We start from the raw sequence: 20,032 nt of genomic DNA, 5'->3' as shown, positions 1-20,032 counted from the left end.
TCCTGGGTCTTCTACTAGTAATCCACAAATAATCACGATAATGCAAGAGACCGGCGGCTTTGGCCATATGTCCTCAAATCTGATTGTTTTAACACAGTTTGGATATGATAAGAGACGGCCTGCCTTCGTAAGGCAGGATTGGAAATCGAATCCCGTCCGGACCGTCCTGGCCGGACTGACTATCAAGCTACAGATGTAATGAAGTAATGGAAGCCCAAGATCTCTTTAGGTTAAGAAACCAGAACCAGAATAATAATAAGGATTAAAATTACTTTTTTTAAATTTTTTTCTTCATAAATAGACAATTTACACAAAAAACAAAGATGAAATATCATTCAAAAAGCTAAATACTCAGTCATATTATCTTAACTCTAAAACCGCTGTGCGGTGTAGAATCCATGTTTCATTCGATATTCTCTACCACAGTTATCGTTCCTTTGTTCGCACGCAATGTTGGAACCTGCCACCGTAATGATGACGTTGGCCTAGCTGTGGGGTACCCCTTTTCGGCTGTGACCCTTTACGTACCGTATCACTCATGTATGGCTGTGTTTGTTCGTCCTTTTTACATGGGCTGGTATGTTGTATTGGATGAATCGGAATGTCAGTGACCAGATAGGGGTGGGTTATAGAGATGTCTTCCATTCGGCACGCGCTTTGTTTTTTCCCCCATGTCGAAGCAACGCACATGAGCGTGTGCCGGAGGGTGGAAGTTTTGCCGGCTTTTTGCCATCCCTGAATGTAAGGTGTGAGAGCAGCCAAACCACCAGCATAATGGAACCTAGAGCATAGAGAGAAACGCTAGATTTCTCAGAACCAATAGCGAGGGAGAGAGAGTGAGTGAGAATGTAATATGGACGAGAGATGGTTGTTACTACAACGTGAAAGTAGTTGATTTCGAAACAAAGAGCTCCTACTAACCGCAAAACAGCGACCAGCTGGTTTTTGTTGGTTTCATGTTAAAGAACTGAGAGAGAGTGTGTGTGTGTGTGAGAGAGAGAGAGAGAGAGAGAAGTTACAGTCATGCGTGATGTAAGGAAAACGAAGAGGGGCGAGTGATGTTGGTGGAACCAGGCACATTTGCACCCATATCACGCGATGAAATGAAGTTTTGTTTTGCGTTCGTACAATTAACCTCCCAAATTTTGGTATAGAGCTGCTGTGTAGCTAGTTTTAACCATTGGTAACTTCTGACATTCACATTGCAAAGTAATTTAATATTGAAATGTGTCCAGCTTGAGATAGCGAGCAATAATTGGCAAGAAGTTAACAGCATCCGGACGGTCCCCAAGTACGCTGTCTATCCAGCTCCGGGTAAATTAAGTCAAGGAAACTAGTAATTATAGGCCAAGGTCTCTCGGGATGTAGTGCCGAAAAAGAAGAACGCTGTACACACAGTATAACGTGCTGCAATTGGAAAATGAATATGAAAAATTACAGATTTTTAGAAGTACTACACTTGGGACACTTTTTTGTTTTGAAATTATCTTCAAGGAACCATTATGTTATCTCAAAGTTACTATTTTGTGCGTTGTTTGTGTCCCTATTTATGTATGTTTTTGTATGTTTGTGTCCCTAAACAGTCAATCATGGATGACACTTAATGGCCTTACACGCAATTATCGGATGCCATTTTCTAAAATCGATTAATACTGAAAAACGATGATCTCGACTGATTATTGGTTTCTTCATCAGAGCGCTCTAATTCCCATAGTTGTCTCCTATAGCCCCTGCATTAGAGAAGCTACCCTGTAACAACTTAGGATCAATTTATGCCGATAAATCGCTATTATTCAAATCAAACATGCATGTGCTTCTGAAGATGTCCGGCAAGCTTATGATCTTATTTTAATTTAAAAACCGCCCAGTAATAACTAAAATGAAATAAATTATTGTTTTTAACATTCCTGCAAAAAAAATGCTTCAATTCGTTTTATGTCCATCGGGTGCGTAATTGCAAAGCTATTCACGAATGGTACACTGAGCTATGAAATTCCGAGAATGCAGCGTGCGACGTAACGAATGTTAAAATACCCATAAATCAGCAGCTTATCATAGCAGTGAGATTGTGAGCCGTAGGATGCAATGACACGACTTTTCAAATAGTAAAGAAAGAGGATTGTGTTCGTTAAAAGTGTCATCACATAAGCAAATGTTGCAACAAATATTCAGGGATGCGTTCTTCTTTCAGTAATTGTTCTATCTTAGACCTAGAGAGGATAAAGGAATTTAAGTTATGAATTCATGTGAGTCATGTTACGACTTGTTGTTGCACTTATTAACTTTTGATTAAATATGCATTCAAAAGGAAACATGTGAGTCATCATTTTAAGATGCTCAAAAATACAAAATTATAAGATGCTTTGGAGAAAAGTGAGAAAGAGACAAACCAGGAAATGATAGAAAAAGACAAACAAGACACTCTTACCTGTCCGAGGATAGCACCCCAAACCAAACGCACATCCTGTGTGGTTTTACGAAACGGTCGGCTTTTATTTTCTTTTCTCGTGCTCTTGAAACAACAAGCCCAGCCAAGCAGCATCCTGCCCGACAGGCCTAATCGGTAAAGCATCAACACTGTTTGGGAACTTTGCGCAGGTTTCAAGGATGATAGAAGGTGAATGAAAGAAAGGATGAAAGAAAACAAGCCAACGCACCACAATTTCGATCGGTTCTCTATGTGCTTCCCATCATTACTTTACCCTTTTTCTCGCCTTTCGTTATTTAATTACAAAGCTTGTTGTGTGTATTTGTCGGTTCTTCTGCGTTGCAGGTTTTGGTTGTTTTACACTTACATTACCACGTTCCATCGAAATGCTTCGATCGTGGTCTGTTCTTTAAACATGCGTCCTTCGGATGTTCATAGATCCTTAGAAAGGGTGCAACACGTTCGTATGATCTTTTTTGCTTTTGAGTTATAAGGAGTTGGTTGCTATTTTCTTTTCACTTTCACTTGCTTATTGCATGGATGGGCAGAGCTCCGTTGCTTTATGCAATGTTGAGATTAGAAATATATTCCAAGACCTTCAAGATTTTTTTATATTGCTCCATCAGCTTCGGAATGCACTAACTAGTTCAGCCTGAAAACATACTTTTTTTTTAAATCCCTTTATCGTTTTAACGTATATTCACTCCCATGTTGAGAATCCTTTAAGAGAACTAATCAGTCAGTACATGGACATAAGAGAGACGTCAGAGATCAGTGATGTAAACTTCAAGATTTCTACAATCCTGCATGTGTACAGATTAATTGTTGGTGATTGTCTTTGAATGCCAATCTCTTCATACCACTTAGTTGGACAGTGGTCCGGGTGGGATACCCCGATTCTGGCATATGAAGACTAGCGTCGTTTTCGTCTTTACCTAGTCTAACCAGGCCTGTGAACGCCAAAGTTTCAATTATAAAGAACATTCTCTTTGACTAGTCGATTGTTTTATTCTAGTGGCACTATGATAAAACAAAATTTAAAACTTTACTTTTGAACAACATTTCGTCTTAAATCAAACTCGGTGATCGTGTATTCAATGCAATTCTTCAACATGTTCAATATAATATATTCAGAAACGTACAAAAACATGTTTCAGCAAAAAATTGTGATAGAATTCTTGGGGTATGGTAGTCGGTGGCAAGGCGACAGTGGCGCCGATCTTCACACGGCAGGACCGGGGTTCAAAGCCCATCCAGACTGCCTCCCCGTCCCCGGGCAGGGATGACTACTTTGCTTTTGCCACCGGACTGTCATCGAAAAAATTATCAGGCTGGGAAATTCGGCTTCCACAATCTATCGTAACCTTGATCCTTAACCTGGACGATTTTTGCTATTGAGCAAACTTCTGGTAAAACGAACCATTACTTTTGACGCTATGATTCCACGATACCTCTGAAGCAATAGATAATCCCGACTCTCTATTCATATATGTGAAATTCCCAGATATCCATATAGTCCAGATATTGTACGATCAATGATCATCGTCACTTAACGACCTGGACCGTCTAAAACTGGGTGGAACAGTGTCCGTTTGCTCACGCAACATAAACGCGAAGCGTGCGCCTCGGCAGATTGATCAAGCTAAGCAGCTGATCGAAACAGGGAAGCCATGCGCAAGGGCAAGTTTGTGTGTGAGAGCGCGTTTGTGTCTTGCTGTTGAGAGTGGTTAGCTTTGAACAACGCGAGTTTTTAAGCGTGCGCTAATTCGAGGCTATTTTTATGCATCTCATTCTCGCCCTCGTTTCTGTCCCTGGCTCTCGCTCGCTCGCGTTCTGTGTTTCTTTCCCTGTGTCGAGCGTCACCCACTTTCATTGCATTCGTCACCGCGTTAAAACATGAAGTGTGAAGGAGGGGGGGGGGAGGGGGGGGAGCTTTGCTGTGGCAGAGGACAAGGAAGCTGGCAAACGTGTAACGTTCCAACGGTCGTATGCAAATTTTGTCGCGCCGCGTGCACGGAACACAGCGCGCGCGTGGTGCCATCCATCCACGGTTCGTTCGGTTCGTGGTTCGCTATGGTTTGTTTGGTGTCGTTAGATCACGCGAACATGGTCTGTGTGATGCACAAAACAATACTTTTGTTATTTTTTTTCAAAGTAAATTTTGATAACTCTGTTCCACTTAGTAAAAGGAAAGATTTGTTCAAAAAATAAGATTCCACTGGGAGTTACTGATATGTTACAGGGCACGATCTGTACCGAACATTATCGGAGAATCCTTGAGGTTATAAGACAGTTTTGAGTGTCCGCTTTGAGTTGGAAACCTCTTTTTGTTTCAGCCAAGTGTGAGAGGAAATGTTTAGAAAAATGTTTTACGTTGGTCATGTCAGAAATCTTCTGATCGTACTCCGAGTGTTTTCAAGTCCATTTGAACGATCTAGGGACGAAAGGAATTCTTGTTGGAGAAGATGCTTCGCCAGAAAAGGGTTGAGATTAATAACTGATATTTTAAGGGCAATCCTTGGCAGTCAATGGTAATTTTCGTAGCAAGGGATTGGGAGATCTGATCTACATGAAATACTGTTCCTCGGCTTTCTTCAGCATACTGGAGCGACCGCTATAGCATGAGGTCACGGAAACGTACTCAAAGAAAGCACGAGATGATTTTTGGGTTGTGTGATTAAGAAACTTTCTAGAAACATTTCCACCCCTACCCTTAAATGACCTAGACTTGTAAGGCACCAAATCATATTCAAATTTGAATTTTAACTTCAAATATCTCACGCAAGTAAAATTCGTAAACCGCCCCAATGAATACACGTTGAAGATCACACATTCGACGCAAGTGATCCCTCCGCTGGCCGACTCCGGATGGTTGCGCAAACGCAGATACCACATTCCATTTACATCAGAAGCTGAATGATCGTAACAGCATTCGGTACAAAGGGGGAGCGTTTTTAGCTTCACTGTTTCTTTTTTTTTTTGCCTCCGTGTACCGCATTCGGAAAGGAAGGCATTCATTACGAAAGCGAAAGAACATCCCATCCCGTCTCCCATCAACGGCAATGCTTCGCGCTCCGATCGGCTAATTAACTATCCATCCATCCAGACTTCCTCAATGTCAAGGTCATTTGGGTTGAGTCTGTCTAGATCTATTTCGGGATTGCTTAATTCAATTTATCTCGTGCTTCCCTGTTCGTAACGCCGAACGACGAGAAGCCGAAGCAATGGAACTCCATGGAGAACCGCACGCCACTCCTGGCAGCGTGGCATAATGGAGCTCTGGCAGACCTTTGACCGTGACTGACTGCTCTATGCGCTCCTGTGTTTGTACATAATGCATGTATGTGTGCAGCATAGACCAAAAAAATGGGGGAGAAAGAGAAAAAAGATTGGTCAAATTGAACAATCGGCATCTGTATTGTTTCTTTGGGTTAGATGTTGAGGGTTTTCTTTCATCTTGAAACATTACTTTGAGGGAAAAGTGCGTTGAATCGGTTGTGCTCTGGGATATTGAAAACTTTACAATTTTAAGATTAGTAAATTATTGTTTGGTGGCTTACGAATTACGATCAAGATGGCTAAAATTTGTTAATGCTTACGGACCTAAAATTAATAAGATAAAATCAGACGAAAGAATGGCTTACGAATCGGCGATCAATGTATCTTCTGAGTTTAAAAACCTCCTCAATTATAAAAAAAAAACTATTAGGATTAGGTCAAATCCCAACCAAGTAAAGTCTTCAAACATCCAAATTGACAAATATTAGCTTGAAATGTGATCAAGGCTTTTCCAAACTCTAAAATGCTGAGGATCCTACTATTCGTTCAAATCTCTTACACAAACAAATTACGTCATGTTAACGATCTTTTGTGATACTGGTAGACGAGAATCACAAATCTAAGCACAACTTAATTACTTTTTTTCCTTACTGCTCATGATGTATGATGTATAATGATCCTCGCTTTTTTCAGTAGGTTTGCGGGTTGTAAAACAAACGTCCATATGTTTAAAACAATATTACATCGGAGGTTAGTGGCGTTCTGGCAGTCCTGGTCCGGCAGCACCGTGTGTTGAAACTCATCTGAACTCCTCTCCTCCGTAGAAAGGACTGACTTTCGTAGCCACGTGCTGTAAACAAGTCTACTGAGCCATTACATGGCCATCACGACCTTGAAGATCGTTAAGCCAAGAAGAGATTAGATCGTCTTAGAACGCGAAGATCGTGGTGTGTTTCTCCAACCGCGTCATATTATTTTGAACATGTAGACACTTGTTTTAGAATCTGGAAAACCTACATTTTAATTATCCTTTATATATTGAATGAAATTTTAAATAATTCGTCTTTTTAATGTTTTTTTTTCTTTATCTCCCTTTACAGTATCCGGAAGTACTTACAAAACCAGTGCAATTGAGTGAAACGGCGAGTGCAATTTTATGTGTTACATTAGCAAATTCTTACTATCGGTGTCGACGGTTTTGTATTGTGTGTAAAGAGTGAGGGTGGTTCTCTGTCGTGCTAGAGACTTAACAATGTGCTTGCAATTAGCCAATCGCACGTGTATGTTGTTTTAAACTGTAAGACGTCGCTGCAGAAACCGCGAGTGCTGAGTTCTTACGAGTCAGTAGGATTCCTCTCGGGCCATAGATAAGTGTTAATGCACGCCGGCATTTACTTCACATCCTTAAGGAATTGTTTCGCAATTACGGTCGTGTGAACGTGGGTGAGTGTGTGTGTGTGGAGAGTAGTTCGGAAGCAACGTGATCGCCACTGAGCGCAAAAATGCTTCCTCGGGACGTAGCCTGTGTGCGGGAAAAGGAGTGAGGGCAGCGCTATGCTGGGCATTATGCATCGATGCTTTGCCGTGTACGACAGGGTGAAGATTAGGGGGGTGTCCGCGTCACGTAAGTCGCCTGTGTGTGCATCGCGATAAGGGTAGTAGTGACGATTTGCGCGACTTTGACAGCGAAGATCGAAGCCCGCTCACAGCATGTGGTTGCCGTGTGCCTGTGCGCCTAGCTGTAGTAGATCGGCGCTGTAGTGGAGCAGCATAACGCCGAAGGAAAAAGATATGTTCGTGGTCGTGCACAAATTCAGAACAAACACACACACACACGAAAACTCCCGCCACTGCAAGGGGGATGCTCGCGATATTAAAATGAGAAGCTGATCGCGAAAATTCTTAAGCGAGAACGCCGAGTGCGCCACATCTCCGAATTTGAGATCGTGTCTCAAACATCTGCCGGGAGAGTGTGAGAGAGAGAAACCCGCATGCGTTTAGTAAGACATTCGCAGCGTGTGTGGAGCTACAACTACCGAGGATCATGTTGCTGCTGTGCGTGCACTAGGGAATACACCAGTGTCCGCGAAACGTTGTGTGCCACGAGGTGTGTTAGTGTTGTGAAAATCGTACAAAAAGTCCTAGTATCGCTTGGAGATGATTCGCTAGCGTCGGAAGGTCCCCAATCGTCGTCACCTTCGCGTGTGTTAAGTGCATCCGTTAGTCATCCCTGTACACAACCCTCCGAAATGGCTAGTTGAAGGTTCGCGATACGAACCAAGATTTTAACGTGTTATATGTGTGTGTATGTGTTTTTTTTGCGTGTTCCGTTCCGTCAATGCCGGTGCTGCCGGAGAGAGAGAAAGAGAGTGTGTGTGTTTGTTTGCCCTCTTATCACCACCACCTGTCGGGGCCGCGTTGAGTAGAATCGCAGTCTTGGCGTAGCTCGCAGACAGCAGGGCTTTTTAGCACAGTCAGTGCCTGTCCCCCGTCTTAGACAACAGGCGCCCTGTGTTCCCCCCTGTTCTATCAACCTACGTGAGTTCGCGAATGGATAAGTACCACCACTCCGCGGTTTGTGTGTGTCAGTCAGGTGGAGCCCGATAGTCAGAAGAGTCGACGAAGAAGAAAAAAAATGGAGCAATGTTAAGACAGCGATCGTAACGCGTTGTTCTGTTCCGTTGGCGGCGAGTACGTAGTACTGCAAATTTGGAAGAACACCGCCCCGGTGTGTTCTTGTGGGTTGGCAAAAAGAGCAAAGCGTGTGGAAGAAAGTAGAATGATCCCGACCGGCACTAAAAGTGTTAGGCTGCACGTATTGTCTTGTGGTGGAAAGCGTCCAGCTCTATGTGTAAAATAATGGGAATAGCTAAATAGTGGATAGTGGCATACAGAGATATAGCTAATATAGCTGTAGCAAATAGAGGAAGGGTGTGTTCCCGTGTGCTGGAGCGAATCCACCAACGTGATCTGTGGAAGCCCCGCTATAGAAGCCGCATCATCGCTAGTGATAGTCATAGTGTTAATCGAACAAACAACCAATCGTTGTTTCGGTCTGTGAGTGCGGCAGTGTTAAAATACTACGCTGTTTTACATGCCAACTTCACTAGGCTTCTTCATCCGCTGTGTTGAGCGGAGTCCAGATGAAAGCGTCCCCCAAAAGCTCACAATCAACCGTTGTGTCCGTTTAAGCACAGAGGACTCTTCTATTCACACTGCCCAGCTAGACGACGCAGCAGGTGAACATAGAACATCACCCTCACGCAAAACATGCCTTGCTGGAAGCTGAAGAAATTCTGCAGTAGAGCAAGCAACCGTCTATGAAATCACGTCTCGGTGCAAAACTTCACCAGTAATCGCAGTAATAGTTGAACACACAAAGCCATTGCACAACCGAGAGAGATAGAGCAAGGGCTTCGAAGTCGCACAAAGACTACGGGACTAGATCGAAACGCTTCGAAAGAGGTGACAAGGAAAAACGGCAGCAGCAAAAAGAAAACAGCATACAGAACGGAACCGGTAGGCAGTTTCCGCTTTCCGCTCTTGCACCGGATCAACCGAGCCATCGTCGGCCACATGGCTAATCCAACGAATATTATCCGGGAGATGGTCAGCGGGCGGCGTAACCGCTACACCCAGGATGACTTCAATCTGGATCTTACGTGTAAGTGTCTGGTCTGTCTGAATTATATTTGCATTGCTCGATCACTGTTTTGTGGACTAAAAATCTTGTTAAAAAAATTCAATTCAACAGGTGACACAGGTACCCACCTCAAGTTACGTTAGTTTTCGTGAAGTAGTAAAGATCGAACCAAATTCTAGATTCTGTTCAGCATCATGGCATTTCCTGCATCCTGTTTGTGATCTTTTGGACTAACTACCAAAATAATGTTAGATACTATTAGGGCAGACTTATGTTGGATAGGACTGAAAGTAAAACTATATTAGGTAGTGGAATCAATTTGGCTTGAGTTCCTTATCCACACTTCATTCTCCAAAATTACTGCTATCTTTTTACGAGCCTTCTTCATTCAGTTAACTGGAATCAAAGCGCAGTCTGTAAAAAATAGAGCCCAAAAATAGAGTTCTGGGAAGGATGAGTTGCTATACTGTATTGACTACAGATTGATAAGATAGAGTCCTCCAATAGTGATTTGTCCAATAAAAAATATTGTCCATTGCCGAGGTAAGTTGGAAGACTGTTCGATCCGTGACGCGTCCACCGTAGGCAAACTATTTTTACAAGCTCCGTCTGCTGGGTTGGCCATGGACGGGCAAGTTTTGCATGACAATGGCCATCTTTTCCAGGATATTGTACACTGTTTGGAGGAAAGTTTTAATCCCCGAATCCAAGATTGTTCTACTTCTTTGGCACTACAACCTCGATAGGGTCGGCCTGCCATTTCTGGCTTTGATGTATATATCCAGACCAATATGCAATTGCAGTACCGCCATTCGTCATAGCTGCTTCAAACTTATTGCTTTTCGGAGTCGTTGTTTAATGCATTTTAAAGACAAAATACGACCGAGTTTGGATAATTTGGTGGATTGCAAGAATCGTCGAATGACAAATTCTTTACAATTAGAATAGATTGACATAACCAACAGACACCAAGCTTTTGCCATCTACGAAACGGCAGTAGTTAAGCTCTATGGCCTACAGATATCTGCATCGTAAGATTGGGTGGCAGTAACAACGACTGTATCGTTTAACACAATTGTAAAACCATTTTGTTCTACCACCACACCATCACCACCCGGGGTCAATGATCTCTCGCACGCGGCTTGTTGGACGCGAGGGTGCAATAATTTTGCCCCGATGCAAAAAAGCACCCACATGCCGCTGATGTGTGTTTGCATGTTTGTTGATGATGCGACCGCGTGCGTTTTCCCATTTCTCACTGACGTTTCTGCCAGAACGTGTAGTATTTTGTGTTTGGCTTTCGTTATAGGACCACAGAGCACAATACATACGATTTCAATTATGACAGTTGACAAATTGCATAGCAAAAAACCAAACCGCGTTGCGAAGATCGTGGACCTCCTCTTCCACAGGTGTGTGTGTGTGTGTGTGTGTGTGTGGAAAGCGCACGAGCCCTCAACAAGTGAAGCGAATGGAAATCGAACGATGTCGTGGCACGACGCTCAAGCTGCCAGCAGCGGATATATGCTACTTCGGCCGCTTTCGGTCATAAATGACCTTCACGCGTTTTGTCACACATACTAAGTACGCGCGCGCGTCACAGGGTTGTTGTGCTATTTTTAGTCGAGGTCATTGGGAGACGGTGTGGCGATCGAAATTGACGCCATCGTCGACCAGGGGCCAACAAGGAATGCGCTTTGAGTTGATTGAAGCAGAGATTTGGAACGATCTTTTGTGGGATTAGTCCTCAAGAGGGGCGTGCGTGCGACACACTTGCATCTGGCAGAGACTAATGCGAATGAAGTAGTAGTTAGAGAGACCGGCCTTTTGACTGTATGCTGGGCTCCAAGACCAACGTTTGTGTTTTTCCGATCAGATGTTCCGTGTTTGAATTTAAAAACTTTGCGTGTGCCGGATGGATAACTGGGCATGAATGACGATTGTAATATTTCTAATTAATTTCCTTTGCACTATCTGTTGTTTCGCATACTCGTAAAGAAAATCCCACTGGCGGCGGCGGCGGCATGCCTTTGACCTTCTTTTCAATTGCTCGCGCGCTGATCCAGATAACCGTGCCCGCGAACGATGACGCAATTGGTTTGATTCGCGTGCGTACCTTAGGTGCGAAGACGATAGAGCTTCTTCCTTTGGTAGTAAAAATCGAGTCATACACCTCAAATAACTCGCACGGTGGTGATCACTGCTGCCTGCTACTGCTGTGCTCCGTGAGTTCCCCTTGAGGGTCAAGCTTTTGATAATCCGATTGGACCTGCACCCCGGACCTTTCCCTATCAAAGTTCTTGTCGCATCTGTGTGTGTGTATGTGCGCACGTCGGAGGAGTTGGCAGTAGCCGATTCTTCACTCGTGCCAATGTGGACACGCGCGTGAGCCATAGCATAACGGTCACATTAACAGCCAACGATGTGCCCCACGGATGAGATGATGCCCAGTGTATGTGGATGTGGAGTTTGGGAAGGGGCTCGCGTGCTTTTTAAAAAGGAAAGACTCACTCGCGCGCCACACACACACGCGGTATCTGTGGCTACGCTTTGATGATGACGGGTGGTCGTCCCGAAGTTGGAGGCGATTTGGTTGACCTTATCGGTTGTCAGGCTTTTGGAGAGTCGATATGTGGGCCGAGCAGGTGCCGGGACATCCACCAGTGTAGCGTTACTTCTTGCGGCACGCGAAATTTGGCTTATCGCTGGGTGGTAATGTTACACACAATGTGATAGTGCTGATGCTAGCTTCCGCGCACAGCAGACAAGCGCTATCAGCATACTGGGATCGCACCAAGCGGTTGCCATTTCTTCGATTCTTGGTAAGGCCGGGTTCTTGCGTCATCAAGGGGAAATGTAAACAAATCTGTAAGCAATTAGGTGAAAATACGCGAATAAACCCTTCGGTAGCAGCGTCACTTAATCATCGCTTAACATGATGTGCGTTGGAAAGATGGACGTCTCTATCAGAGCATAATTAGAATCTACCGACTGAGTATACTTCGTATTTAGTCGGAAGAAAACTATGTTTTGAACTCCAAACGAATCTCGTAAGATGGATATGGATGTTTTTTACTGAATGATACGAATGAGAACCTTTTATTCCTCATTGATCAACCGCAAAAAGGAATTGTTTTCCCGTGTTAGGTTAGCCTTATAGCGCGGCGATTTCCTTCTATTTTATTTTAAATCGGTATATTACCTCCAGCTAAGTGGTGCTGCACTGCTCTGCAACCATTACGAAGCAGGCAAGAGCGACGTTTGCAGTTGATTACGTTTGCAACAATGTTGCAGTTCAGCCACAATCAGTGTGTTGTACGTGCGTATCGTCGCGTTTCTTGGGTGCTTACGTTTACGTTCTTCGATTGCTACGGAATACCGGAAGCGCACTGTTGTGTAGACTGCTGCCGTTGCTGCTGACCCTACTACGCCGAGGTTTGATTGGCTTGTTAAATGGAGCCCATATATTTGTGTTTCAGCATATTGTGCTGCTGCGGCGTAGCTTATCATGACATTTAACGCTTAATATGATCGTAATGAAGTGGTGGATCAAGTATAATTGTTGGCCTATTTTTTTTTAAGCGTATTGCGCATCGAGTGTCTGACGCCCGGGAGGTAGCTTACAGCCTGTCGTAAGTTGAGGCGTTTACTGATGAACTCTAGAAATGAAATCAATGCAAATCCTGAATCATTCTTGAAGATACAATTTTAATGACTGTTGATGCATGCAATTTCATCATTCCATCTTGCAAATGCAAAATAAAAGAATCTTCCCTAACGAACAAATAGCTCTGCAGCCATTTTATTGCTGCAAAAGCCCTCGATATCGCTCACAACTCAATATCCCGGTCTTTATAGTGGACGTCTCAAAGTCATGATTTTACATCAATTTGCGAAGGGATTTTATGAGCTGAGTCTTACGGTGCTACTCACATAACATGGTAATCAGTTCGAAGCCTAGCGATTTTAATTCTCTTTGTTGGGGTATTTCCTTTGTCCCTCCACACTTACGAGACCAACAATCTTTCTGAGCATCTCCTCCAACGCGGTTGAAATGATTTTGCCATTTTTGGACAAGGTCCATCCATCAAAGCATTTTAAGCAAATTATAACTGATAATTCAAATTGTTTAGTTTTTTTTATTTTACATCGCATTGCCCAAAGCTTTTATTTTCTAGCAAAATAAGAGAAAAATATGCAGCTACAGTAAGCTGCTCACTCAGTTAGGCCTCAGTCTGTGTGGTGCATTTAACTATGACTTACAACCCCATCGCCCTCGAATCGGAACCACTTCCCAATGCCAAAGGAAGAATCGGTCATAGACCCCAGAGGTGGTAGTAGAGTGGTTAGCTCTGGTGGCTGGCCGGTTGGCCGCCGGTTGCCGTTTCACTCTGGCGGGAAAACTCGATCGTGTGCCGATCGTGTGGCGTGCTGCCTTCTTGCTTGCTTGCTTGCTTGATCGATCATTATTGTGCTCATAATGTTGTGGCTGTCCTTGAGATGAAGAGTGTAAACATGCGCGAACGCGTGTATATGTGTGTTTGTTTTTTTTTTCTTTTCTGTGTGCTCTAAACATCGTCTCATCGTTCTCATCGTACTGCTGAATGTCGGCCAAATTCCCCCACTTTTCGTTATGAACCGCAAATCACACAGGTTTGTCGGTCGATTGTGAATCGTTCGAGACGATCTACTGAGCATTCAAGAGTGACGAACAAATTTTTGTATCTTTTCAGAATTTTGAATACATTTTTTTTTTTAAGTTTTACCCTACGCGCTCAGTTTCTTCAAGCTTGTGTGTGTATGTCTTGGTAAGTTACGATTTATTTAAGTTAGGAAAATTTGATCCTATCTTAAAATACACCTTATTATGTCTAGGTGTTTACAATTGCTTGTACACAAAGAGAAAATATGTCTAAAATATTCTCGTCATTGCTTGCTGGCGTCGCCAGCTCTAAATCATATGAGTTTCTAATCAAACCAACGTATGGTTTCGCCGTACTTTTGTCAGGGGGGGGGGAACACATGCGGAACGGCACGGAGAGAAAGAGAGACCCAGACCGGGGTGAACCTGATCGTGTTTCGGTCAGGGACAATCTTGTGACCAGCTGAGAGAGAAAACCGGAGGACAAACCCAATTGATCCACACGAGCATGTTCGTTATGATAGTGGGCTTGAACTTAAACCGGTTCAATCGTGTGTATCTCACGATGCATAGAGAAATACACAGTAAGGTGTGACAGAGCGATGGAAGGGAGAAAAGTCACACGAGAGCAGAAGGCGCCTACTTCTAATTAGTATTAATTGAGCGTGCTCTACTGGTAAGCCAAACCTAGTTGATAGATCATTAAGCATTGACTTGACCGCAGAAATTGTTAGGTTCTATACGTTGTGCTGCAGTTTAGTTTATTTTTGTTTTTAACAGCCAAATTGAAATTTCATTATTTTAGAAGTTTTTTTTTTAGCTTTCCACTCTTCAGATATTATTTTATTGCCTTTTTATTGAAGGTTGGCTAAGCCCTATAACATGAAGTTCACTCACTGAGTCAGCCAGACATTGTGGCTTAGATTGTAAGCATGGACACAGTTCTTGCTGGCTCTTTGCTCTTAGCAAAGTAAACCAATAAAAAAGTTATATGAATAGGTACATTGGCGAAAAAAAAAAATTCTGCATCAAATACCAAGTCTTAGGAATTGTTGAGAAAGATTGTCCAAATGAACGATCAAATCAATCCATATAGAAGATCATTTCCTGTAATTCTTGCCTTCTCCTCGTGACGCGAGATATTCCAACATTGGACCATCATCTTCAGTTACCTGAAACTCTGATTATAGCTGTCTCTGTCAGTCCGGTCCCTGCACCGAAAAATGTGGACACCCCTATTGCACTATTGCATGAAGCATTCGGCGTCAAGTGCATCGTGATCATAAATCAAGTGGCACACTCACACAATTGTGCGCACCTACGACGGATGTTTAGCACAAGTTGCGTTCGGTTCGACCATTAGCGCACAAAAGTGGGCCGATCGGCTGCCGGGAACGGAACCTGGATGATGAGACACAGGAGGATCGGCATCGGCAGCGCAACCATGACGTTACTTGTAACACATTCCGCCACCGGTGTTTATCCATTCCCAGCATTCAAAATTCAAACCTGAAAGCTGCACTCCATAATTCACCTCACCTTTCGTGCATGTGTGTGTGTGTCTCGATGTATTTATGTGCTAATCAGTGGCAATTAGGTATGCAAATTATATCTTCACCGTTTGCTACCACTGTATTATGCATTCTGTGGCATGATGGGAGGGAAGAAAGAATGGATAAAAATAAAACTGTGTAGTAGCCCCATCAAAGTCACTCCGTGTGCCGCTGACGGCAGTGAGCTGGGTCTCTCCCGTGTTGGGAATGGTGGGTGTGTCTAAGCCCGGGATACAATTAAAATGTAATGCAGTAGCAGCATGTGCAGCTGGATGCGGTTCTTCTTTTCCTGCCAGCAGTCAAGGGCTAGCAAGGTAGTAGCAGCGGCAAAGTGCTCGATGGTATGTGATTATTTTTTCATTATCATACATGCTCGCGCGCATGGGTGGTCTGTGATATCTGGTGGACCGCTCGCCGTAGTTGCTAGACGGTTTTTTTTCTCCCCTGTATGCCATCAAGAGTAGTATCCGACACTAACCTACACCGTTCCGTGTTCTGTGCGCAGAATGTACGGATAGTACAGATGCTTCGATACAATGCCACAATGTGTGCGTTCGGTGAGCTAGTGCCCTGCAGGAGCACGGTCGAAAAACATAGGGCGGAAAGGACAGCATAAGCATGCTGCTACCTGTCCGCTACTCAATTAGTATACAAATTAAATTCGAACAACGTGCTACACTGTGTTCTTCTGATTTCAAAAGAGGCGTTTAAACTCTGATACATGTGTGCTTGTGTGTGCTGGCTAGAAGCGCAACACATAGCTCGCCCTTCGCTTGTCGCTTCGCTCGCCCCCCCAGTATTTGTCCAGCATCGAGAATGCATGGAAAGTGCAAACAATTATCCGTTCGCTTCTCACTTGACTGCAACATTTTTGGTTTTAATAATTGGCTTTCCTCTCGTTTCAGATATTAAGGCGAATATCATCGCCATGGGCTACCCGGCGGAAAACATGGAGGCCATCTACCGCAATAATCGCGAGGACGTGCTGAAGCTGCTGACGGAAAAGCACGAGGGCAAGTACAAAGTGTACAATCTTTGCTCGGAGCGTACCTACGACACCAAATTGTTTCCGGTAAGTGAAGTTCGAACCGAACTTTTTGTCTTTTAAGTTGTATGCAAGGTTGACGAAAGACGAATTATAGGGATACGATGAGGACTTATAAAACTTTAAAATTAGAAATTTGACATTTCAAGTCGGCATTTGTCAAATGTTTGATTAATTATACTGCAAAACAGATAAATACGTCGCGAAGCAGTTGGGAAAGCGAGAGACATTCACTGCTATTTACCAAAGCGAATTCAGTAATAACATCTTATGTTCGCTTCTGGAGAATTAGAAAGCGTCTAATAGGAGGCAAAGTTCAGCTAGCCAGTTGGCTGTGGTTTGGACCACGTGAATGTGTAGGATCCAGGGGTATAAAGATCCAACTATATATGTGTCCATTCCATTTCTAAGTCCATGTGTCCATTTCAGAACGAGTAGTGAACGGCCGTTGTGGGTTGTATATATATTCTTTTGACACGTCCGGATATCAAAAAGACTCCCAACTTACTTCTGCTCAAGCATTCTGTATCTCAGATGTAGATGATCATCAAGGTAATCAGGAATAGCTACGGTTCGAGGTAACTGCAGGAAGAAAATGCGGATTTCATAGTTTATTCCCATTTATTATCTTACTATCTTCGAACAGGGGTAATACTCATAATCTTTTAGGACTGGGCAGCCCCCCAAAGCTTCGCCCAGAACTAAAATCTCCGACTTACTCGCTTGTCTCACCTGATTGAAGTACAAATCTTTTTATGTCGTGACCACATCCAGTCACATCAAGAGATCCTTTAAGATTGGCTGTTGAGACGTCTTTTTACCACCGCTTTATAAAGCAATTCACACTCGTGCATCGTTACATTTATAATTAAAAGATCACAGCATTGCGTACACAGTTCGACGGGGTTACTGTAGCGGGTCAAAAACCTCCCACCCGTGGGGGCCGCAATAAATGATGGACACCTTGAGCTGAGGGATGCCACCTCGGAAACGACGCTATGTAATAAACGGTGATCGTATGACAGAGAAGACGCTAGGGTAGAGAGAGAGGAAGAAGCCGCGCAAACGGTTCTCGTCGCGCCGCTGACGATCACACTTAAAACGACGATTACGAGCTTGATAAAGCTGTAAATGTGTGAAACCATGTTGCCAGATGCAATTTAGCTATTGCAGCTGCATTTACAACCCGTCACTCGCGTCGCCTTATCGTGCAGCTGCTTCTTCCTCCCGGCTGCAAACATTAGCAGCTACACCTATAGCTTTCAATCAATTATCGCGATAACGATGATTTAACAATCAAATAATTTGCACATTTCTATGCGAAGAGAAGCAGACGTTTGTGAAAGGCATGCAAGCATCCATTCTATTCTCCCCCACCCTCCCCTCATCACCAGCCGTGCCCAATCCCCCCCTCCCCCTTTCTATCTCACCCCTTCGATAACGATCGCCTTCAACACTAGTCGCGCTCATCACTGCATTATACGCTCAGGTCGGACCACCACTGTCTAGTGAGTGGTGTAGTGCTTATGATGGTGGTGATGATGATGGCGATCTTTGCTCCTCGCGATCGTTTTCAGTGATTGTGCCCAGAGAGGAGAGGGGGCTGGGGAGGGAGAATGCAACAAGTGATTGTTGCAAGTGCATTGTTCCCTTCAACGGTGCAAGTGCAGGCCTGATTGTATCTCGATGATGATGGGGCACGGGACGCGGGATCGTTGCAGCCTCGGTTGCGCTCGCTAAACGTAGCGCTAATCGATGGAAACCGTCGCGCACACCGTGTCTCATCATCGTCGTCGTCATTTTCGTCCGCCTGTTGCCAAGCAGCGGTGGCACATAGAAGAAAAAAAAGCTGAGCGAAAATTGTCGTGATTCTGCGAATGTGTTCATCAGCCCGGTTTTAATTGAAGGATTGAATGGTTTTGTTCCTTATCACGGTTCCCGGAATGTCTTTCACGGCAATGCGGGTGATGGCACGCACGGCGCGGCAAACGGGTCGTGCGTGTCTCGTTTGTGCACTGTTGCCAGGCCGTCATCAAAGTGCCGCCGGGTTTGCTCGAAGCCTTCCACCAGCACCCAGCCACCATGGCAGCTGGTGGGGCTGCCATTTTCTATGTTCTATATTTCCTCTATGCAGCGACACATAAACGCTTGTGATGAAGGGATAAAGGCAACAATGTAGTACACACACACACACATACACGCAAACGAGCCTGTCCTCATGGCGACGCGTAGGTGGTTGCAAATCGTATGGTGTGTATGGCTGGCTTGGCTGGTTCTGTTCAAATCAGGAAGGACGGTTTCGCTAGTGGCTGGGGCCCTCCGAGAAATGTGCTCCAAGCTCCTCAGCTCCGTAGCTAGCACACAAAGTAATATTCGTCTCCGGTGTACACCTTCATGTAGCTTGCCAGCAGACGGCAATCAAAACGGTAAGCAATTAACATTTTATTTTAGAATATCGATCGTGCATCTTGGCGCTGCACAGTAGTCGATGGGCAGGGCGACGACGACGAGATACCGTGTTGAACATTGTTCGCTTGTTTGGATAAGGTTCCGCTAGGGAAAAAGACTGACTGCCGCTCCTTTTCTCCGGAAGTTATGTTTTGCTTGTAATGTTTTTCTCTGTTTTTGTTGCATTTAGTACCGTAATTGGACAACATTAAAAGTTTCTCCGAAATATTTGTATTCCTTCTCACAGTTTTTCTTTGTGACTGTTCGTCAAACATTATTGGGTTTTTTTGTATCTGTTTTTTAAACATCCATTAGAGCATCCCGATGCTTCGTACCAGCCATCAAAATAGGTGTACTATTATGTCTACCGCCCGATGCTCCCTGATTTGCAGTATAACAAACAGGCATGAACAAGAGACTTGCTAGGACATTTATCATGTAATGCAGCCTAAATTTTCCCAAACCGTGATGGTTTTCGAATTTCCTGAAGGGCGATGGTGATACCTTCACATTTTCCAAACAGAGCCTTAGGTTTACTTCAAATGGCTTCATGGAGCTGCTAAACCCTGTAGCCCCAAGCCTTGGATAACAAAGATAGCCAACATTACGCATCTCACACTTCCGCGAGAAATCAAAAATGTTTGTCTCAAAATTCCTGTAACTTCATCAGTTCTCAATGTTTAGTCTCCCAACTCCTTGGATCTAAACTCCATGGATTATGTTGCATGGGGTGCAGTTCAAAAAAGGCACCATCCTCACTTCCGGTACTACGAAAGCCAAGTTAATGGATTACATTTTAATATTGTTGTTGAGATCCTTTCTGGGGAGACTTCGAGGATTGAATCTGTAATGACTGCGTCTTTTTCTTAGGCACTACAAACTCGAGAGGTCTCAGACTGAAATTTCTAACCTAACTTGACTTGATTTTACCCGTAGCTGGATAGTCAGCCCTACGCCCTAGGATTATTTTAGAAACTAAGTTTCTGTACAAATT

At 44.0% G+C, this 20,032-nt stretch overlaps 1 protein-coding gene across 3 annotated transcripts in view; it reads left to right on the top strand.

The window, feature by feature from the left end:
* The window catches only part of LOC118511638 (pneumococcal serine-rich repeat protein), a 33,712-nt gene that overhangs the window by 2,149 nt on the left and 11,531 nt on the right, over positions 1-20,032 (top strand). For all 3 annotated transcript variants that reach the window (XM_036054953.1, XM_036054952.1, XM_036054951.1), the window contains exons 3-4: positions 6,808-9,371; positions 16,451-16,617. In XM_036054953.1, the coding sequence (XP_035910846.1) occupies positions 9,284-9,371; positions 16,451-16,617 (255 nt within the window). In that variant the 5' untranslated portion in view covers positions 6,808-9,283. The remainder of the gene's footprint in view (positions 1-6,807; positions 9,372-16,450; positions 16,618-20,032) is intronic.

This window comes from Anopheles stephensi, chromosome 3, assembly GCF_013141755.1.
Source record: "Anopheles stephensi strain Indian chromosome 3, UCI_ANSTEP_V1.0, whole genome shotgun sequence".
NCBI lineage: Eukaryota > Metazoa > Arthropoda > Insecta > Diptera > Culicidae > Anopheles > Anopheles stephensi.
This window is presented reverse-complemented; position numbering and strand designations above follow the sequence as displayed.